Genomic DNA, 24,134 nt, shown 5'->3' on the forward strand with positions numbered 1-24,134 from the left:
ACCTGACTGACAACCAGACTCCACCCACCAGGCCTAAGTATGTGAGGCAACAATAATAATACTGTTCCAGCTCAGTGGGCTTAAGTACTGAAGTACAAAATACATCATACAAAACCTTTCTTCAAGTTAGTTTTAACAGGTTTGGGACCCGTTGGGATCTTAAAGCCTGGGTGGGAACGACTGGATGAGGAAGATACTGTAAAAAAAAAAAAAAAAAAGAAGAAGAAGAAGAAGAAAGTACTGAGTATGCGCCACAAGCAGTGTGTCTTGTATGCGGTAAAGCTTAAAGAAAGCATTTATGTGACAGTGCATAGGGACAGTATGACAGGTATTGGTGCTGCAACACGCCTAATTCTGACCTCTGTAGACTAAACATTTCATTAATGTAAAGCAAAATTCAACGAAGGACAAAAACACAAGAGGGGGGGGGGGGTGTCTGACTGTCTGCCTGCCTTGTGTAGACTAGCCTGTCAGTCCAGGTGAGCTGACAACCTGACTCCACCCACCAGGCCTAAGTATGTGAGGCAACAATAATAATACTGTTCCAGCTCAGTGGGCTTAAGTACTGAAGTACAAAATACATCATACAAAACCTTTCTTCAAGTTAGTTTTAACAGGTTTGAAAGATGCCTCTTGATTTTCCTCTCTAAGCCTCTTACATAGGGTGGGACAGATGAATGCTTGTAAAAATTGCTGATTCTTCACAAACACCTATAGATGGCTCTGCCAGTTTGTTAGGGCTTGTAAGATTTGAGATGTATCTTGGAGCGAGACCTACATGGGCCATAAAATTAATGTGTAAAATTGCACTAGATCAGAACTAATTTGTGTAATTGGATTCTTGGATGTCTGTTCAGTCCCTATTAAAACCTTGGCAGGAGAATTGTGCATCTGAAGCTGAGTTCAGTTCACTGATTGAGATGGAAAAAAACTGGTTGGCAGTCCAGGTGAGATGATATCAAAGTGTTAAGTCTGGCAGTATCATTAAACAACATAGGCAGTCTGTTTGTAATTCTCTTTGTAACTGTGTGGCTCAAGGTTTGAGAGGGAGTCTAAGCCTTTGTAAACAGTGTACTCATGAGTCTAGAAGATAAATTTATCTTGTGTTTGTGGCCAGTAACAAGCATTTCAGTTTGTCTGAGGACAGTTCACTGACATCATTTAGGCAGCCGTTGTGGGTTTCTCAGTTTAACCGACAGATAAAGCTCTGTACCACTGGTGTAGCTGTGAAAGTAGTTGCTATGACAACAAATAATATAACCAACATACAAAAAAGAAAATATCAGTTCAGGATTTGAGCTTTGAGGCACCAAACACAAGCATTTAAGATGAAAATCAGTCCCCAGCAGCCATGTTTTTTTTTTTCCAATCTGACAATTATTACAGCTTGTTGAAGATGGGTTGTGCCAAAGGCAGCAGCACTAAACCAGAACAAGAAATCCACATACTGCCTAAAAATGTTGGAAGTGTGATGAGGATGAAATGTGGACTGAATTTTCTTAAATTTCTTAAATTAAGTTTCTTAAATGCCACATTTTGTATAAGCTGAATTTGCTCTGTTCACTCTGATTAACCAGCTGTGTTGATCTTTTCAGTCACCAAAAAAATGAGAGCTGAGTCATGTGGACTTAAAAACAGACCTGGTGCGAGCAGGTTTTTTTTCACCACCCACCCCTCTATTTCTTCTCTTACATCCACAGACACAGAGGACATGAGACATTTCGTTCAGTTTATTAACCTGAGTATGGACAAAGACACAATATTATAAAATGAATAGCAACACATTTAGTACAAAGATGCACAGCAATACACGTAGTAGTATAAGTACACAACTCCGCACTGCATAAAAAGTACATTAAAAACATGTCAGAAACATGAACAGCATCATATAAATATACATTCGATATATATGCATATCAGAAACTCCTCTTCTGCTTCCACTCGGGTAAACTCACAGTAACAGCCTTCTCTGATATTTCTTTGCTATTCTTTTATATAACACTTCCTTCTCTTTAAACAGAACTCATTCAAATATTTACAAAATCTCGATAAATACATCATTTGAAAAAAAATAAATCATGCGTTTGTGATCATCAGCATCAGTTTGTAAACAGTGAGTAGATATTGGCAACATGCAGGATGAACTGAAGTCATAAGAAATACAATAATTTTGCAAAAGCTAGCAAAATGGCCCCATATTTAACAGCAGTACTGCCAAATGAGTTCACACAGTATCCCACATCTATCCTGTGTTAGTGCTACAGCTGCCATTGCAGCCTCGTCCTCCATCTGATTCCGTCCTCTTGAATCAAATAAGCATAGTGGAGCATTAAACCCGCCTCTGAAGACGACTGGTGACCAAAACTTTAAAATGAAAACCTCCCCTGACGAAGGAGCAGGGGTGAAGAAATAGTGCTGTGTTCAGGTTCAGTCTGTGAGTCTGCAACACGTGAGCACAAAAGCAAACAGCCTTCATCTGATCTGCTGCCTGAAGAGGATCCATACGACGAACGGGAAGGGGATTCAACCACTGATATATTTCGGCTTGGGGGGGGGGGTGCACACCAAAGAGTTGTATGTATCACATGGTATCAATCACAAGACACACACATGCAAAAAGCAAAAAAAAAAAAATCTACACCCTGATTAATCAAGGTTTTTTTCAGTCCTCTAAAAACAGACCAGTGTTTCACCTGCATATTCATATCATTTGGAGACACCTGCCATCACTGTGGACATGCAAAGCCTCATAAACATTATCATCACAGCTCTGGAAAGCTTCAACAAACACAAAATATCACTTCTGATGGATTCACACTGGATATTGATCTAACATTCTTTAACCAGTAAAAACTTTGCGAACATAATGGCAGGGATTTCTTCAAATTTTTTTTCTCCGCAACTCTTTTTTGTTCACAGTTTATATACACACACTTTCTGCCGTAAAAGAGAAGAAAGGTTTTGTTGGGCTATTGTACAGCATGTGGGCTACTGTCTTCAGGTCATTTCACTCCGGTGCTGTGTTGGCGGGTGGTAGATTCCGCTGTTTAAAGTATTGGGTGACCTGCTGAGGCAGCTCGGCCAGGACTGACTTGGCGAGGGTCTCCTTGGGTGCCTGACAGAGAAAGAGAACAAGAAAGCACATTAACCTTTACAGAAACAAAAGCATGGAGCAAAACAAAGGCTTAAAAAGACTGAAATACTAGTTTGGCCCTGCTTTGACTTTTCCAGTGTAGTCATGATTTGGGTCAGGCCCCTTATATCCACTGAAAGATCAACAGTGATTCCAACTTTGCAGCAACAGTTTGTGGACGGCTCTTTCCTTTTCAGCATGACACCCTTGTGCACAAAGCCAGGTCCTTAAAGAAACGTGTTTCCCAGTTTAGTGCAGAAGAGCTTGACTGCACTTGTACAGAACCCGGACCTCAGGGATGAATTGCAACTCAAACTGCACCCAATACCACTGTTGGATCTCACTAATGCTCTTGTGGCTGAATGGCAGCAAATCCCTGCAGCCTGGTTCCAAAATGTTGTAGAAAGCCAGCAGGCAATCATTTGATTGTAATGTTCAGGTGTCCACTTACTATGTGGCTAAGTTGTATTTCATGAGATTATATCTAGAACATATAGTGCTTTTTTTTAAAAAAAAAAAAATTTGTGCATGCTTCTGCTGTGAAAATGAAAAATGCTAAAAGTTAACTTTTGCCAAAGTGCTTTTACACAGAAAAGACACAGTTATCCCAGGTTCCTGAGGTTATCCCACTTCTTTGACAGTAAACCTGAGAGGACAGAAGGCTTCTTCATATTTTGTTTTTGTCTGATGTGTTTGATCCATAGATGTATGAAGAGAACTGGATACAGTGTCGGAGGTGGGGCCCCGCTCATTCCTATAAAGTAGCTCAGTAGCGCCAAGCCCCCAGGAAGTGCGCCAGGCTTTGAAGCCAATTTGATACAGTAGCCAAACTGTGTAATTACAACTGCCGGGTCCTAAAGGGGCCCAAAAAGCATTTTTACCGCACACAATCATGGGAAAAGGAACAGTTGTAAAATGGTGAATAGATTTTTTGAGCGCCACAACCCCCCCTGAATGACTTGTTTGGACAGCTATGGGAGATTTTGGACTGATGTGTTAGACAGCGCTCTCCACCACCATCATCAAATGAGGGAACATCTTTTTGAAAGAGGAGGGATGAACACCATTCTTCAAAAAGATATTCCCTCATTCGGTGTTTTAATGATGGTGGTGGAGAGCGCTGTCTAACACGTCAGTCCAAAATCTTCCAACTGGGTTGAGATCTAGTGACTGCGAAAGTCATAGCATATGATTCACATCATTTTCATACTCATCAAACCATTCAGTGACCCCTTGTTCCCTGTGAATTGGGGCATTGTCATCCTGGAAGAGACCACTCCCATCAGGATAGAAATGTTTAGGGATAAAGGTGATCACTCAGAACAACTTTGTATTGATTCACGGTGACCCTTCCCTCTAAGGGGACAAGTGGACCCAAACCATGTCAGCAAAATGCCCCCCAAAGCATAACAGAGCCACCAGATCCCCCCACTGTAGGGGCCAAGCATTCAGACCTGTAACAGTTTTTCCTTTAATTTGTCACCCGTCTGTATAACAGCAACACTATTTTTAAATGAAAGAAACAAATCTTTCTTAAGCATTTCTGTACTGACATTTCTTGTTACTTATGGACAGACATATTTACAACAATACCAATATATCTGTAATTAACTAATATCTGCTGATATATTGGCCTTTCTGATTTAAATAGAAACCGTGCAGAAGACTCAACTCACTGTGCTTGGTCTCTGTTTTCGTGTCATAAATTAGATGAATTCTCTTACAACAGCTACTAACATTCGGAGTATCTAATCACCACAACTATACCAACTTTATGAAGATAATACTTTGTAAAAGAAGTTATCAACAGCTCATCATTTCAGATCATTCTCATTATTACGTTTCGTCTGTCTCAGCTTCATGCCTCCCTCTTCTTCTCTATTCTGTCTGTTGCTGTCTCTCACTCTCACCCTCCCACCAACAAACTGGAGTGAAGCCAGCCAACACTGTCTGTTCCTCCCACTACAGAGGAAGTCAGCTCGCCCCCCACCAGCCCACACATACACACACACACACACACACTATACAAAAATGACAAGAAAACAAAACAAAAATGCAGCGAGTGCACAAACGTACACACTCTAATTAACCTGTGTGCTTACCTACGGCACACATGTATGAACACTCACATGAACACTTTTTGCCTCCAAGTATGCTCATCAGCACATCACATCACACACACATGCTCACAGTGTCTCTGTTGAGTCTGAGATAAGCAAGCAACTATACTCATCTAGCAGACCCTGCATGTTGTGGTGTGTGAGTAGCTACAATCTGAGCAGCAACAGGCTGCCATTTGGTAACACATTCACACTCAGACAGCATGACATCATGTCATTAGGTAATGCCTCCACTGCAGAACTAAGATGGAGTCAAACTGACTCTGCAGATTAAACTCTGTGGCTGATCCACCAGAAAGTCTCTTCATGGTGAAGGGACAGTATTGTGTATGTTCTGAGTATTCATGTTTCAACATATTTCGACACTTAAGAGTTATAAAGTTCAAGTGTGTTACTGAATTAAAAATGTTAAGTGCTCATTTTTGAGCACTTCAATTTCTCAAGAGTTTATACTGTTTTGGTCTCCACTAACTCCTGAGGGAAATATTTGACTCTTTAGCTGCTAAAAGCTCCACTATGTTCACCAGCTAGTTGCTAACTGTCTGCAAAAGGATTTTTAGAGCTTGTTTGCTTTCTGTAGAGCTGAGAGAACCTACACAGTCAGTCAGAGTTAGTCATTTGATCCATTATCGTAAAAATATAGATTATTTCCGCTTCATGGTTTAAACTTAAACATGGAGCATTGAGAAAACAAGAAACACAAATACTTTTTAGAGATTAAGGCTGTGCGTACAACATTATTTTCATGTATCACTTCAAAAGGAAACATTCAAATATTGAAGTGCATTGTGATGTAAATATTCTACTTTTACTAAAATAAATTTAAATACTTTTAATTATGGCATTGATATTTACCTAAGTGAAGGATATAACAAATTCTTTCACCTCTGGGACTTTGACTGAGAAACATCACTGGATAGAAACACATTTATGCTCACTACTGGTGATAGGATCCTACATGAACTCAAGTGTCTGCCAAGCTTACATCAGTTTTGATTATTTCTGTCTGTGTTGTTTTGTCTGAACTCTTGTCACTGGTTTGAAATGAACAGGAACTGACAAAAATGTGTATTTGCATGCAGCAGTCACTATGTAGCAACATTTGAATCAGAATCTGATGACAGTTGTGAGGTTGTTTGCTAAAGTTGCCAGGCCACTGTCAATCACATCTGATCAAAATCATATCCACACAGTCCTGATGAAATGGATTAGATGAGTATTAAGCTTCTAATAAATATATGTTTTACATTATACTTTAATTGCTTTGAATCCAAGTTTTCAGTGGCTTTAATTCAGTTCATTTCGATGGAAGAGCACTTTTCTGCTATAGAAACACGTTTTGAAGGAGTTCAGCGCAGCAAAAGAACCAATAAATGATCTGAACAGCTACTGTGACGCTCATACATGATTTGAGGATAGCTACGGCCATTTGAGCGAACAAGGATACCTTAGACTGGACTTTTTCTACGTGTCTGTATATAAACTTAGCATAAAAAGTAAGGAAATTTGTGTTTGGTAGATTATTTCTTTGTTGTAACAATGCTTCTTGGCAATAAATCTTATACTGTTGGAAAGTCTGTTTATTTCCCTTTTAAATGGTGCCACTTTTGTAAGGAACATGCATTTGTGGGATGAGCAGCAGAGCTGTGTATGTGGGTTGCACCCATGAAAAATTTGCCAAATCTTCTCTGCCAATGCCAAACAGTTTATTTTGCTGTTTGCTTGCACCTGTGAGCATGGGCCCTGCTACAGTGGTCAGTAGGTGTCTGCTCCAAGAATCGGCATGCCACGTTTGACTGATCTGGATAGGGCCCGTGCGATAGGGCAACTTCAAGCTGCTGTTCCGCAAAACCAAGTTACGGCATTATTTGGAGTGAGCCCTAGTACCATCTCCAAAGTGATGGCCAAGTTCCATAATGGAATGTCAGTGACAGGCTGTGAAGTGGGTGTCCCAAGAAGACGACACCCCAAGAAGACCGTTTCCTCACCCTGTCAGTACTTAAGTACTGTAGGCTGTCTTTTACAGATTTACAGTCAAGGTTTGCAGGACGATATGACCGACGGCTCTCTGCCCAGACAATCCGGAACAGACTGTATGCAGCCAATCTCCGGTCTCATAGGGCTGCCAGGAGGCCTGCCATGACTGCCCTTCACCGTCAGGCCCGTTTCTGCTGGGGTCGGCAACACGTGCACTGGAACCTGAACATGTGGAGGAATGTTATGTTCAGCAATGACTCCAAATTCTGCCTACAGCAGTTGGATCATGCGGTTAAAGTGTGGAGAAGACGCAGAGAACGCTATGCTGATTGCTGCACCGATAGAGTAACATTTTTTGGTGGAGGCAATGTGATGGTGTGGGGCGGCATCTCCCTCACGGGAAAAACGAGGCTTGTCATCATTGGAGGCAATCTCAATGTACAGAAATATCAAGATGAGATTCTGCAACCAGTGGCAATCTCATATCTCCACAGTCTGGGACCGAACTCTATCCTCCAAGATGACAATGCTCGCCCCCACCGAGCGGGGTTTATCAGAGACTACCTCAAGAATTTGGGAGTGGAGAGGATGGAATGGCCTGCCAGCAGTCCTGACCTCAACCCCATTGAAAACTTGTGGGATCAGCTTGGGCGTGCTATTCGTGCCAGAGTGACCAACACAACTACATTGGCTGACTTGCGACAAATGCTGGTTGAAGAATGGGATGCCATCCCACAGCAGTGTGTGACCAGTATGAGGAGGAGGTGCCAGGCTGTTGTGGCTGTGTATGGTTCTTCCAAACGCTACTGAGCTCCTGTTTGTTAAATGAATAAATTTTTTAAATTGCCAATATGTCTTGTTTCTTCAAACTTCAATCATCCAATCCACCAAACAAGAATCAATGGCAGAATAAACTGTTTGGCATTGGCAGAGAAGATTTGGCAAATTTTTCATGGGTGCAACCCACATACTCAGCTCTGCTGCTCATCCCACAAATGCATGCTCCTTACAAATGTGGCATCATTTAAAAGGGGAATAAACAGGCTTTCCAACAATATAAGATTTCTTGCCAAGAAGCATTGTTACAACAAAGAAATAATCTACCAAACACAAATTTCCTTACTTTTTATGCTAAGTTTTTATATAAATAGTACTGTAATGTATGTGTGTATTTAAGACACAGTGCAATAAGTCTAAAAAGAATTTTAATGTATGTATGTATGTATAATTGAAGTATGTAGTCAAAGACTTAACAACTTACCTGGCACCAATCTAAACTGAGCACACCTCAACCATTTAGTACTTGAAGCAGTTCTACTTCTTTTCTTTCTTTTTTTTTTTTTTTTTTTTTAAAATGTATGCAGATGCGTGTCATCCCCCTGGTATCCATTTTCTAACAGCTTGAGACCAATACTCACATTACGGAAATCCCTAAAGGGAACGAACTGCACAATGTCCCGAACAGCCTCCTCTCCTGTGTTGGACCTCAAAACACTGGCGTCTCCATCTAAGAACTCCATGGCTGCAAAGTCTGCGTTGCCCACGCCAATGATGATGATGGACATAGGTAGCTTAGATGCCTGTACGATGGCATGACGTGTCTCGTCCATATCGCTGATGACACCGTCTGTTATAATGAGGAGAGTGAAGTACTGCTGCAGAGGGGCAAAAGGTTGGTAGGAGAGAGAGAAAATAAGAGACAGCGGGACTTTAACTTGAGCTTTGCTGTGTTGTTACTGGGTAAATCAATTACAGTTATGAGGATTATGCAGAGTGACATGAAATGATTCGAGGAGAAGGAAACAGAGAACTGGACAACACTGCATGAGGGAGAGAAAAATAGAACCAGAATGAAAGCTTTTCTGCATTACAGCATGTTGGGCTCCATTCATATAACAAAGCACACCATCTGCTCCTGGATATAATTGACAGAGGGAAAAAAAAGAGAAAAAAGAATCTAGAGATGAACACAAGAAAGAGACTGATGAATGACTGTATAAGAAATTAATCTGAGAAGAGAAAGGAAGAACAAACAGTGGATCAGGAGGAAAAGGGATCAGCATTTTGGATAAGATGGAAAAACTGAGCATGTTGCAATCAATACGTGTTTATGACTTTTGTTGTTCATTCAACATATGGATGACAAATTAAAGCACAAATCTGACTAAATGAGTGGAAAAACATAATGAATCCACACAGGACACAAAGGGTCACTGAATTATCCGATAAGTAGGAAAATTTGTGTCTATCTAAACTGGAAAAAAAAGGGAGAATGTTTCATGGCCAAGTCTGGAGATGAAATTGCACAGACAGATGGCTCTCATCCTGTCTCTTCTCTGTCATTTTTATTTATAAAATAACAACCATACACAAATGATAAATAAACCACTTTTAGGGGACCATATCCTGTAGAGAAAAATACACTTGAATAGATGTTAGTGTAAGAGAGAGAATGCTATTTTAGGAGACATGGAGCAACATTAGCTTTAATTTACAGTCATGTTTATGGCCACCTGATGAAGTTAAGACCAATATTCACACACTTTTTTTAGCTCTGTTTTGGTCTCTGACAACTACTGACAGAAATATCTGCCTCAATAGCAGCTAAATGCTCCATTTCACCAGCTAGTCGCTAACTTTATCTGGTTTGGAGCTGGACAGGTAGTGCACTGTGAGTTTATCAGGGTAAAAAGCTGCTCTTAACAGGGTTGATGAGAGCTGTGAATGAAGCAACAAACTAAAACAATCAGCTGAAAGACACTAAAATGCTACATAGAGCTGAGGGAAGCTGCAGAGTTGGATGATAGTTTTCTGTCTTTCACCTGTAATTTAGTCTTTTTATCTATCGTTAGTAAAAAAAAAAAAAAAAAGATAAGCGCAGCTTTAAAGAAACTGATATTAAAAATGGCACTGCATCCAAATTCATTTGTTCAGCCCCAGAGTTGTACGATTCCTGAGTATAGTCTAGAAATCAGAGGTCAAGCAGTATTCTCAACTGCAGTGCTACAGTATATCATCACGAATTTCATAATAGGAGATGTATACAGCGAATAAATTCTGGGATTATAAGAGAGCAAAATAAACACAGTGCTGAAATGCTGTTGCAAGGTAAAGATAGAAACCACAATATTATCTCTGCCTAAGAAATATGTAAAAGACCTTGTACAGTCTGCCAGTCTGCATCATCCTGAAGGTGCTGATTTTATAAATCATGAGAAAAATGTAAATTGTTCACATACAGTACCAGTCAAAAGTTTGGACACACTTTCTCATTCAAGTGAATGGGAAAGTGTGTCCAAACTTTTGACTAGTACTGTATATTTACTGGTATATTTACCAAATGACACTTCACCCAAAATCATCCAAACATTCCATAGCTGATGTGGAGGACAATTTTGAGTATCAGACCTGAAGATTTTAAGACAGGTTGACTGTGAAGTGATGTAATCAGATATGAAACATTTAACAATATTAATAACAAAACCACTGGCCAATCAGAGATGGAAATTCAACAAAGCTGTGAAATATAGTCACAATACCTATAATACGGTTTTCTTTATTGTCCTACTGCACATAGACACAGAAACACACGCACACTCAGGATACACTATGTGTGTACTGTGGAGTTGAGCAGAGAGACATCAGCGAGCATGCAGGACACACTGCATCGTTTCTCATTTTTCTTTATGACTGGTATCAAACATGAGTTACACACACAAGGTATCTCTCTTTTACACACACACACCTTTGCCATTTCTAGAGAAATTTTATTGACCTCCTGAAGACACAAATTAGGTTACTTTCCACTGAATGCAACAGTGACAACAAACTGGGTAAACCAAATCTATCTGGGACAAGTTTCAAGTCTGAAAATTGGGTCTGATATAAGGCAAACCATATGTACTCTCACACTCACACAGGAAGTCAGCTCACCCACTACCAGCCCACACACACACACACACACACACACACACACAGAACATGCATCTGTTCTGCGTACTGGACTGTGAACGGTTATCCTATGATAAGAACAGACAAGGTGAAGACTCACACTGACTTTACTCTGAACAAAATCAAACTTCCATGTTACACACACGCACAGACATACACACACACTCGCAGGGAGGGCTCTGAAGCCTGTCTCTTTAATGTGCTAACAGCAGCGCTCATTAGAGAATCATTATCACACAGACAGACAGGGCCGCTCACACACTGGGACACACACAGACTGCACTGGCCTGCAGCTTGTGTGTGTGTGTGTGTGTGTGTGTGTGTGTGTGTGTCAGTAGCAGGAGTGTGATTGTACAGTCGCACAAACTGCAGTCGCAGGTTCTCTCATTATCTGAGGAACAGGAACAGAGCAGCAGCAGCCGATTTGTGCAGCCTACACCTACCCACCCACACCCCAACACACACACACACACACACACACACACCCTAGTCTAACCACTACTCCAGTATGTGGTCCACATACACTTCTACTGTGGCTGTCACATCTCATTGTCTGTTACTCCTCCCCTGTTTGAACTCACTGTAATATAAAACAAGAAAGCGTCCTGCAATCATTTCCTTACAGAAACAAAAGGATTCTGGCACAAAACACACAGACGAGTACAATCCTTTGTGTATGTTGCTCATGTATTTGTTCTCCACAGGGTGACAGGGTACAATTAGGGACAAAAAGCACTGTGGGAGCATAATGATACCCAGCTACTGCACTCTCTTCAGATTTAGGCAAGAGATGTGCCACTGGATACATACGGGAGGGATACATGTACCATTTGTTGGAACTTTGTAGATCTAAAGCTCCTGTGACTGTCACACATCTGTGTATTTGTTTTGTGTGATGACCCCATCATGCTGAGCCTCACAGGTAATGTAATTCCTAACCTGAGTCTTGCTCTCTGTCATCTTGCTGCCCTACAGATGCAGCAACATGTGCGAGATCTGTTTGTGCCCACACTTGTTTTGTTTTAGCTGCAGTGTAGTCACGCAGGCAGAAAAATAAACCCAAGTGCAAAACATCAGAGTGCACAAGCATAAATTGAAACACACTGATCCATGGATGGAGGACAAGATTCTGTCAGCTTCCTCCAGCTGCACAGCCTGCTATTTAAGTTTGCAGTTGTAAATGAAAATAGGCATACTGGCTTGATATGATTCTGCTGCATCAGTGAACCTTTCTGGGGTTTGAACCCTGGGACCTGTGACAGCGCTAACCACTGCTGCCTCACAGTGAGCAAATCTGTGGCTCAAAGGCAAATACTTCCTTTTTTGGATCTCTGTGATAGTGATAGATGTAGAAGCCCTACTACAGCAGTAGTGATTACACATGCAGTTGTGATTTGAATCGTCTCTAAGCAGCCAAGATTCGAGACTTCTGTAGAACCACAGTGAAAAATCCTTATTCTGATGCAAAGAGCGAAAGAAATGTTTGGAAAACATTTGACAGACCAGTGTAGTGAAACCAGACATTTAGTGCACAAACAATGAGGTGTTAACTTTTACGTCAGCTGGATGATGTGATGTGTGTGCAGCAGGAGGGGCCGAAATTAGGCTATAATTAGAGACTCAAAAGTGAGTATAAAAAAAATAAATCCTCAGTATTAAACACAGAGGAGCTGTTGCAGAAGCTCAAACATGAAATGGATGATCTTTCAACATCACCTTATGAGGATGATATGGCAAACATTTTAGCAAAAAGTTGGTAGTGTTTCTGGCCACCTGGTGAATGTAACTCTGCTCTGCTTTAGCCTCCATCAATTCCGGAGGGAAACATTTGGCTCTTTAGTTGTTGACAGGCTCCACTGTTTCCACCGGCTAGTCACTTACTTTGTCTGGTGCTGGGCGGATAGTGTACAGTGAGTTTATTAGAGCTTTTTGCTGAAAACATCTGCCTGACACTGCTGGGAACAAGGCTGATGAGAGCAGTGAGAGTGAACCAAAAATATTGGCTGTAAACAAAAACAATGGGGTGAAAGATGCTAAAGCTCCATAGAGCTGTGGGGAACTGCACAGTCGGGTGATAATGCTCTGTGGGTTCATCACTAAGAATAAAACCTCTCACATTATACATTGTTAAAATAAAAATATTGATTAGAGCAGCTTTAAGGCTGTATTCAGACCAACAATAGTAAAACATTTCTGCTGGTACGGAGGGCTTTGTTATAAAAAGGCAGGGTAATCTGGCAATACTGGAACTCTTGGTTCCTAATCAGTTTTCTTACTGGTATCTATAGCAACATGACCACACCAACACAATAATGAGATGGTCCCACAGCTCGAGGAATACTGTATGACTTCCTACCACGAAGTGCTACCAAAATAGAAGGCCTTCTTGGGTGTGAGACAGAGCCTTAGGCTTGTTCTTAATTTGGATTCTGTGTGTTACTGCCTCAGATACATAACCCAGTTGGAAATACAGTATGCTGCAATTCACTGGTTCTACTTAAATGAAACTCGGATCAAACAAGCTGATCTGGGATTGGCTCTTCTATTAAAATTTGACTGCTAATTGGAAGAGATGACTACGGGTGTGCCACTAATCTTGACTGATCAAGCGGAATGCTAAAGGAATAATGTAGAGTGGAACGGCTACAAGACAATATGAAAAGTGGCTTCAAGTTGCATTTTAGGAAGTCAATAAGGATCACAATGCTGGTAGAATTCACAGGTTAGACGAACCATATCTAGTCGTCACAACAGTTAACAATACATACAATACACCAAAAGGTGGGTGAGTATTCCTATGGAAGCCCAGTATTAATGTTAAATAATGTTTTGACTTATCATTAGGTATCAGCCCTGCAGTAGGTATCAGGCATTAGCATCATACATCTATTGAGCCCTCTGATGGGTGACACCATTCCCTAACTCTGACCTACCTTATCTTTAAAGCGAGACTGTAGCAAAAAAACACAATATAAACTTAATTTCATAACATAATCAGCAGTTTCAAGAGTGTGCACTTACCTATCTCATTCACTGCCTGTTTTAGGCTCAACATCCTTAAATCCAATCCAGTTAACAGGGATAAAACTGATCTGCCAAAAAAAAACCCTACAACCGATCTTCACCCAACGGACCTTTAGTTTCCAACATTGTTCCTCTGAATCTGCTGCCAACTCTGTATATTTAGTTTTTCCTCTCAGAGGCCATTTCTGCTGCATCCTCCCAAATAGACAACACGCTTTGTTTCTGCCCACTGACACTTCAACACTTGGTTATATCTCCAGGTGTATTGCCCTTGAGACAGGCTTGTTTTAAACTCTGATAGAATATGCTGAAGTGAAGCTATACCTGAACACATAGGACAAGTTGGGTCCTGGCCTATCTGTTTACTGAAAAAGTGACCCAGAAAAGAAGAAAATGAGATGAAGGGTGCTTCCCCATCATGTTGTTAAGCCCGAAAATGTGAGAAATGACTGGTCAGTGTCTCAACTGATACCGTGTCAGAGGGAAGAAGAGAGGACAGAAGTTGTCACTCCAGTCTGTCACCTTTCTCCCTGACACTCTAGTCAACATGAGTCCGAGCCAACAGATGCACACATGTGTTGAGTATAAACTGTCCTGACAGGCATTTACTACTGACTGCTGTTCTACTACTAGTGAGTAAACTATTATTTAGTGGTGTGTTTGTGATTCTTTGTTGTGATTCGTCTTATGGGAGGATAATAAAGACCAATATGATCACACCTTGGCCTGTGTGGGAATGTGTACCAAACAGCAAATGAAAAGGGAAGCTGAGAACCAATTAAAGCATGCAGTGTACAAACTGAACAGACAGAACAAAATTTCAGAAGCCCACATAACATCTTAAACATTTAATGCAAGAGCAGGTCATTCACACATAAAAAAAGAAAAGAAAAAGGCCTCAGAAGATGAAGGAGAGGATATCAGTGAAAGGATCAAGTAAACCTAAAAAGCGGTTTGATATGACTGAGAAGGGTAGAGAATCCTGTGATAAGACGAAATGGAAGAAGGAAAGAGCATTATACAATCTGTGAGCTGTCAAATAATTCAAGGAGAAGAGCAACAATAGCAGGAACAACAATCACTCTGAAAAGGATCAGAAGCCAAGAGTTTGAGATACTTTAAAGAAATGTGGAAGCAATTTTGGGGAATTATACATTTATTCAATTTACCCATAGTTAGACAAACCTGTGGATGTCTTTTCTTGTATACCTGTGGGTAGTTATAAGGTGCATTGATTAATTTATGGATGTCAATGGGATCAATACAATATCACAGAAAATAAGTAACAATTAAGTGCCTCTTTTCCACCCAAATGCCAAATTTCCACTTGAACATAACAAACCTAAAAATCTAATGTGCAGATCACCACGTTCCCCAAATGCTCTCTGTGCAGTTTGGTTCAGTTCATAACCTGTGCACATATTGGCATGATTGGCTTGAAATTTGCAGTCAATATCAATTTCCCCAGATGATGAAGCCTATTGAATTAGGTGATTCTGTGGCCTTTCCTCTACTTATTCTTAAATTTTAGCTATACTAACTGACAACAATTCAAAACCTTTAAGAAACCTATCACAGTGGCTATTTTTTGTGCAGTCTATTTGTGTAAGATGGACATGTGGACTGTAATGAGTAGGTGTGTTGAAAGAGGAGGGCAGTAAATAGATGGCTGCATGGATTTGTAGTGCAGATATGGTAAGGGTCATACACAGCTACTTCAGCAACATCTTCTACCTTCAACTCAGAAGATGTGGAATGCATATAGTGCTTATCTTTCTTGTTTGTATTATACAGGTTCAACTGAAGAAAAATTAAAATGTGGAAAGGCAGATACATAGGAAAGGCATTGTTACCTACCGCTGCTTTCTCCTGTTGAAGGGCCTGGGCAGCAAACCGTGCTACATGGTTGATGATCGGAGCAAAGTTCGTTGGGCCGTAGAAACGGATGTGAGGCAGACAGGCAGAGTAGGCATGGGCAATACCCTCCACACCTAGAGACAGAGAAAGACAGAGAGGAAGAATTTAAATTCCAGCACACTTTTATTATGTTTGATGATTGCCCAGAGTCCGGCCACATATAGAAAAAAAGGCTATTACATGTATCCTCCAACTTGGATTAAACATTTCTTACCTAAGGCCAGAAGCTCAACATATTATTTTTTCTCATCTGCATCGCTATTTTAGACTTCAATTAGCTAAAACAACCAGACTATTGCATGTGTGGCCAGCAAGGGTTCATTTCCTGAATGCTAGTCTCCTGTCTCAACAACCTGCAAGTTTTTAAGTCAACGCAGCAACTTTATATATGGTTGTCCATATCAGGTTTTATTGTCTGGTCTGGAAACTTTCAGAACGCACTGAATGCCATATTGGCCTTTCCAATCTTTATAATGCTGTCTTACGTAGTTTGTAGAGAAGCAGTTCATCTGCTGACCTTAAACAGAAAGGGCATTTGTGGAGGCAGATGTTTTAATAACAAACAAGCTGTAGATATATTTTGAAGAAGCACACAGAACTTTATGTTTTGACAAAGGTCTCTTTCAGCAGAGTATAAATGTACTTATTTAGCATAACCTCCTGCCTCTGTCAGGCTAATGTGTTACACAATTTCATTCTGGGTCTCACAGTTGTGCTCTAAGCAGTTGGTACTCAAGTTGTTTTGTATTTGTCAATAAACACATTTGCATGCTACACATTTCAAATGCTAATGATGCGTTAACAGATCTAAATACACCATATTAAACAGGCGTGCTTACTTTATGGTACAGGATACTAGAATATTTACAAATTTGTTAAAATCTAACAAGATAAGATGACGGTGAGGAAATGTTAGTCACTGTGTGTATTTATACTAAGTAACCTTTTTACTACTAAGCATGTTTAAAAATGCTAATTCCAAATCATGATTTTATCAGGTGTTCATTGCTAGCATGCAGCATGCTGAGCTAGCTTGATATTAGCCCGATGCTATTTGACTATACTGTTTGAAACCTTGAGTTCTTTATCTTACTGCATGTAGCAAAAATGTGCTAAATGTTCAGAGAGGAGGGAAATATCAATCATTTTTTTGTGAAGACCCTCAGCCAGCCAGATCATATGATATCTAGAAGTGCTAAGTCAAAGGCAATTTGATTTGCTGTAGAGTCCCGAAGACGTTTCGCCAAAAAAGCTTCATCTCTGACTGCGGTTTTAGATTATAAAGCTCCCTGAGGCAAAATTGTGATTTGTGACATTGGGCTGATACAAATAAAAACTGACTTGACTTAACTGACTGGAGGGGATTCCAAGGCATTTCTCCTCTTTAGAGTTGTACCCCGTCAGTAAATACATGTAAATGCACTATCTTTCACGGGCCTGAAATGTCAGGAGCAACTGTTTGATGTCATAGTGTGCACTGGTGGTTATACAGCCAATTTAGACAAATGTCCTAGAAAGTAGAACGCATAAGTGAAGTGTGAAGGTGTTATTTACTCAGACTCAGCAAGACACTCACAGACTAGTGGAGATGGCTGATGGCATGTCTGGATTTTATTGTGTGTCTTCAATTTATAAGAATTGCAGCTGCAATTCTTATAAACTGAAGACTCCAGTTTTAGTGCAATGATGATGAATTAGTTCTGTCCCTGTAGTGCCCTATTTATTTCCACAAAGTCACAATGACACTGCAGCCTACTATCTAACTGTTTCATGAAGAATTATTATACTGTCCTACTACCTCAATTCTATACTTCAATTCTGTTTCAGTCTCTCAAGCTGTGCTCCCAACACTAGTGTAGTCCTATTTTAATAAGGGCCAGTATTCTCTTTTTACACGCAATATGATTGTAGACAAATAACAAAGCTTTACATTTTCATAGGAAAAGAAACAGCTTAGTAACCATCTGTATTTGTTCATGCAGCTTGCTGGCAGAAAATGTAGGTCCAAGCCACAACAACCAACAGATAAGTTTGATATGATATGATTTCAGCTGATGCTATTATAAATGGAACAGAGCTGTAAACAGAAAACAAGGTGTTGAGAGTAGTTAAAAGTTCAGCTGGTTCTGCTGAATGGTCAACTCAAGTTTGTTTGTATAAATGTCACCAAATTTAAGTGTTTATCAAAAATGTTTGTTAATGTTATGTGCTTTATGTTAAATGTCAAATATCAGCACATAAATGATCAGTAATAATCAGATTTTTAACAGTCTTAATCACTTTCAGTATCTATCGTAATCAAGTATCAGTCAGGTTCTACAGATTAGTCCAAAAAAAAAAAAAAAAGAGACAAAAAATAGAGCCATGATACAAAAATGTAAAACTATGAATATTTTCAGTGGATGCAGCAGGGTCATCGATGATGTCTGTAACTACTACACACACAGTAACTTACCTGAACAGAAGGGGTTTGTGGGGTCAAAGTTGATGGCAAATTCATGTGACACCTGATGAGACAAGAAACACAGATGTTAAGTTAACGCTCATCCTTCACTATACTGTAAATATCGTAGCGAGATACTGTCCATTTCTCCCACTCTTTCCCCCTCCCATCCTCTCTCTCTGTGTACTGTGTACTGCTCTCTCTCCTTTGTCCTTTTCATCAGCTCAGTGCCATGGCAACACAGATGGGTTGACAGTTGCGTAATCATGTGAATATGCATGTATAATTCTTACAGTTTTGTGTGTGTGTGTGTGTGTGTGTGTGTGTGTAAAATGCATGTATAATACAGGCTCGCTTTAACTGTAAGTTTGCATATGACCCCCCCCCCTCTGTCACACACACACACACACACGTATCACACGTATCTATATCTAGCACACACACAACAACAACAGCAACAACAACAACAACAAACACACACATATACCTTCCAGTCTGGTGGGAGTTGGGCTCCAAATCCCAGTGCAGGAAACATTTTGTCACTGAGGGGGAAACCATGACAACAGATTGGAACGTTAGTTAAACCTTTTTTTTTCATCCAAATTCAACAAGCTGGATTTAGACAACAGTGGAAATCCTGTTACCTTTTTCACAAAGAAACACATTCAAAGACGTTAACAGGGAAACAAGCTGGTAGAGAACTGAAGCAATCTGGTAAAATGGCTTCTCACAAAGATAGACACACTTTTTTTTCTGAGGGGAACAATATACAGAAATTCTGAGGTTTTGTCTCTTTGACCTACAGTGATTTTCATGACACCTTCAAAGTAATTGCTGAGAGAGATGAATTATCTTCAATACGGCATATAGATCTATTTCATGCAGTCCATTGTGTCATTATTGGTGATTTCAGTATGTTTATAATGTCACTAACTCAGGTTTCTACTCTGAATATCTTAATTTTATCATTCAAGCTGTGAAAATAAATGGTTGTGTGTGTTGTGTGTGTTAATGTCAGGGCTGAAGTGCTGTATATCGGGTCTTGAGTAGATGATGGGATATAAGGAATATTAGGAAACTGATAAACTGGATCAATTCATTTTGCAAAGCCCACAATGATGTACATGGAATTGACAGATGGGAAACCATTTCTTTGTCAATGTTAACTTTGTAAAAATCCAGTAATGAAATATTTGAGCTGTCACTTTGTTTGCGGAGACACATTGAGACCAATAGATCATTGTCTTTCTCTCTTGTCACAGGTCGATTTTATGCTATCAGCCTTTCAGTGGGTCAAAAGGTAAATGTGATCTTAGCCCTTGGAAAAAGATCACAACCAACCTTGCTTATCTCTTAATATTGTATGTAACTGATTCAAAACAATGCAACAACCAAGAAGGCTGCATTAGATACTCACGTATCATAGTCCTGTATGATTTGTCCCACAGCTAAAATGGCAGCGAGATACTCATTGCTGCCCAGTGGGTTAATGTAATGGAGAGAGGACGGTTCTCGAGGGTTCCCATTGGATGCTGTAAAGTCTATACCAACCTATAGAAATACAGAGAAGTGATTAATTAGAGGTAATCTTGAGAACCTGCACTGTTTTCAATACTCAGACTGTACCGATACTGTGACTGTTGTATGTTGTTATCTGTTTTCCTTTGACCTTCCACTACAAAGCAGAGTCAAAATCTGAAAATCTGAAATAATGGAACGACAGGTCAATGTAGGCAACAGCAGGAAAACAGCATGAAATGCCAAAAAACAGGATTAATTGAATCTGTTTTGACATGAAATAAAAATGTAACAGGAGGAGCTCAGTCTTTGTGTTTTTATTGTTTTCCCTTTGGGCAACAGTTTTCTGTGATAGGAACAAGAAGGCAGAAGAATTCATCTGGCAACTACAGTAGCTGTTTGAAAAAACACAAGCTGTGAGTTTTAATATGTTATTCAATTAAACTCTACTGTATCTTATCTACAATAGATGTGGAATGTGGCACAAATGTTGCACATGCTGCTCTCATTAATGCTTCAATAGCTTAGCTGGAGCCACTAGTGACTTGGTTTGTTTCTCTATTAAAAGTGTAGTAATCAAAATTATGTAAAACTGCACTACTACAACTACTGCCTTACTTTTTGTTAACTTTTGAGAATGTGAAAAACTGAAACTGAGTTGTGAGCAGTGCTTTGTCCAGAAAAAGCTGGGCTCTGCAAAGCTTCATGGGCCTGTTGTGTAAGATTTACTGGCATCACATCACAGGACAGTCAGCATGTTACTGTAGGCCATTTGCTTCAAACGGTTGCTTCATACTGGTTACATGGTCTCATTTTCAAAAAGAACACCTTGATAACTCAGAAGTCACTGAAAACATGAAACCTCTATTGATGCAGTCAGCTCATGGTTCAGTATGAAAAACAATACTTTATGTTTTTCCTGATTATTCCTGATTTATTCCTGCCATTCAGTGGCATTATACAAAGTGAAGTGAGGGAAAGAAAGAGAAGCTAGAGATTAAGTTTTGAAAACAGTGTCTGAGCTGGGACATCATCAACAGTCAAGAGCTTGGAAAGATCTGATGGGCTCCCACTTTGCACCACTCAAGTACCTTATTTGAGAGCCAACTGGCATTATTTAGTTGATATTGTGATGAATTTTTCAGCTCCAGGATGCATGCCTTGGCTTTTTTGTATCACAAAATATTGTGCCACAATATATCGTCATAGCCTTTTGTATCTGCAATTTTGACATTTAACTAGATAAAAAAATATACATGGTCTACTGGATCTACTTAGCATGTTTTCTGATTCATCAAACATGTTTAAAATGTAATTTCAAAACTTTAAGGGTCACCAAGCAAGGAATCAATCTTTTTCTTAATTCTTGGACATATAAGATTTTCATCTGAGGACAGATACAAAAATACTGTAGTGCAGTCGTGTCTAAAAAAGAAATAATGGCCCTGAACCCACATAGAGGGATATTTATAACACCGATGACCACAGGGTGACACTGCGTTGACATGCTGTATATATGGATGTGAACACACAGACACACACGCATACACACACACACGCTCACACACAGCCTAACATAATATGAGATTAAGAGTGACAAGCTTTTCCTCAGGCAGTGAATAGCGGTTTGTGCGCTGACAAGAACCCGACCCAGAAACTCCGCCTCCCTCCTATCAGTGTAAAGATGGTCTAAACCATTTCTCTCTTTGTTTGGCGGTGCAAGGAATGCTATAAAACAACAATGTTCTGGTTCAATAAAGACAACAACCGAGGAAAGAGAAAACAGAGGTGGGAAGAGAAAGCAAAGGTGGTAGATGTGAGTAAAAGAGAGGAAATTGGGCAAATGAGATAAAGTTTTGGGGGGAGAGAGAGGGAGCATAAGGAGCAGCAGGAGTGACGGACAGAGAGATGCAGGGTGACAGAATTAGGGTGCTGCTGTGTATTTTGTACATGTGTATTAGTCCTGGAATGACATATGTGATAAAAGAGGACCCAGATAGCACATTACTCTCGGTTCAGGGCGCCAAGTGATCAAATTATCTTAGAAACCCAATGGAACACTGAGTGGGGATTTAACATAATATAAAATGATAATAGTTCTTTGTTATTGTGTTGCCTGTTTGGCTTGAGAACATGCTTTCATACTGGTGGCTCAGTCTTTCTCCATCTTTGAACTGCATCTCTATCCTTTTGCCAAGGGAGCTTCACATGTATACATGTTTGCTGTGTACCATCCCTACCGAACACAGAAATTCATTCATTCCTTCTTCATGCTTGGTAACACCAGTATTTGTAACAGCAAAATTTCGGACTGAAATAATTTCATTTCAGTGGAATCACTTCAATCAATGGATTCACTCATAGAGGTAAAGTGACTTCTTGCTGTGCTTTTCCGTTCAACTTTGGCGTCTTGGACACAGAGATCCAAAAAAGGGAGATTGAGATGAGATATCATATTAGCTGTGTCACCATCACCATCCAATTTTATACAAGCCTACTTTTGCCAAATGAGAAGCAACACAGATAGAGCTTTTTTCTTCATATCCAGGTTGCCACTAACAAAACTAATCACAAGCAATGGTGGCCTCTGCACATAAGTCATCAATATGTCACCAAACTTCCAGAGCCACCTATTTCATGAGTGTGTGCAAATGACCCTCTCTGTGCCAGTCTCTCGTGTCAGTCAACCCCAAAACAACCCCAGAAGTCTTTCTTCCTTCCAATCAACATGTGTAGCTGTGACTATGTTCGCAACTCAAGCTCCTCCTCCACCAAGCGACAGGTTATGTTGATATTTAATTTCCTCCAGTTGTTCATATTTTCCCCCTCTAGGAAATGAATCTGAAAATTCTGACAGTAACACACAGGATCATCCCCAAACTATTAAGGTATGTTTCCAGTGCCCTCTCCAGTGACAGACATTATCACTTTGATGGCCGTGAACTTGGCGGCAGTGAGAAATGACACCATTCTGTTTCCAACCAATTCTTCGCCCAGAGCTATTAGTAATTGCTAACACACAAGCAGACTAAACACAACACGACAATCACACAGTTTCAATAAGCAAGTGCACAGAATATAAATGAACGGGGGGCGACAGCGCAGCATCTCATTACTGTATATTTCATAATCGCGATGTGGCAGAAAGCGTCTGTGACTGCAATAAATTACAGGGATTCCACTACAGCCAAATTACTGTCAAATAATTGACGTGCTGACATTAACATTGGAGTTTTCTCAGCCCTGCCTTGTCAAGTATCAGCCAATTCTCACGCCAGGACTTCTCAGACTCATTTGCAGTTAAACAGTCAGAGAGATGGATGGAAGGCTGGTTGGATGGATGAGTGTGTAAAAGTCTGTGTGAATATCTTCTGGAGTCATTCTCTGCCTCAGTCTGAGTTGTTTCCAGTGACAACCGGGAGCTGCTGTCCACTGCGAGGTTTGTCCTGTGGTGGTTCTGTTTTTGGTCAATATTTGTTCCTGTGTGTTTTCATGCAACACGTAACAATAAGTGCATGCTTCCACTAAAAAAAACAACAAAAAAAAAACATTAAAAATCCCAATACTCCCCAAGTGTGCATCGGTGGGTGACTCATTGTTGCTGTATGGATAAGCCATATACTGTGATATGAGGTAACGTATACCAGTGATCATTTTGATTGAGGATGCCTACTGTCTTCAATAATATATCATACATTTTGAACTTTAAAAAAGACCATGCATTTCCCTGCTTTTATATTATATAATATGTATATTTGATCATATTTAGTAAGACATTTCCCTGTTTATCTGATATGCTTTAATTTGTTGTGGATACTGTGCTGTTTTTTCATTGGTGTTAAGTTACTGTCAATGACACTCAACACTTTCTGCACAGATGTTACATTACAAGCCTTCTGGTAGCTCAAAGTGAATAAGCCCTCCCTCATCTGGTATGATTTTAATGTGAAACATCTGTAGGAAGAGTCTCATTGACAGTAACTGAACACTGATCAAAAAAACAGAATTCAGACAGTTTTACTTCCCTAAATATTACTGTAGAGCCGCTGGC

General features: G+C 40.0%; 1 protein-coding gene across 2 annotated transcripts in view; it reads right to left on the reverse strand.

Annotated features, from left to right (window-relative positions):
* Positions 1–1,724: 1,724 nt before the first annotated feature.
* The window catches only part of cpne2 (copine II), a 47,965-nt gene continuing 25,555 nt past the window's right edge, over positions 1,725–24,134 (reverse strand). The window contains exons 11-17 of one of the 2 annotated variants that reach the window (XM_044357531.1): positions 19,983–20,116; positions 19,053–19,107; positions 18,578–18,629; positions 16,063–16,196; positions 15,391–15,414; positions 8,649–8,885; positions 1,725–3,115 (exon numbers count right to left, since the gene is read on the reverse strand). In XM_044357531.1, coding sequence (XP_044213466.1) covers positions 3,008–3,115; positions 8,649–8,885; positions 15,391–15,414; positions 16,063–16,196; positions 18,578–18,629; positions 19,053–19,107; positions 19,983–20,116 — 744 coding nt within the window. In that variant the 3' untranslated portion in view covers positions 1,725–3,007. The remainder of the gene's footprint in view (positions 3,116–8,648; positions 8,886–15,390; positions 15,415–16,062; positions 16,197–18,577; positions 18,630–19,052; positions 19,108–19,982; positions 20,117–24,134) is intronic. The other variant, XM_044357532.1, reaches the window with a different exon arrangement.

This window comes from Thunnus albacares, chromosome 7, assembly GCF_914725855.1.
Source record: "Thunnus albacares chromosome 7, fThuAlb1.1, whole genome shotgun sequence".
Classification (NCBI taxonomy): domain Eukaryota; kingdom Metazoa; phylum Chordata; class Actinopteri; order Scombriformes; family Scombridae; genus Thunnus; species Thunnus albacares.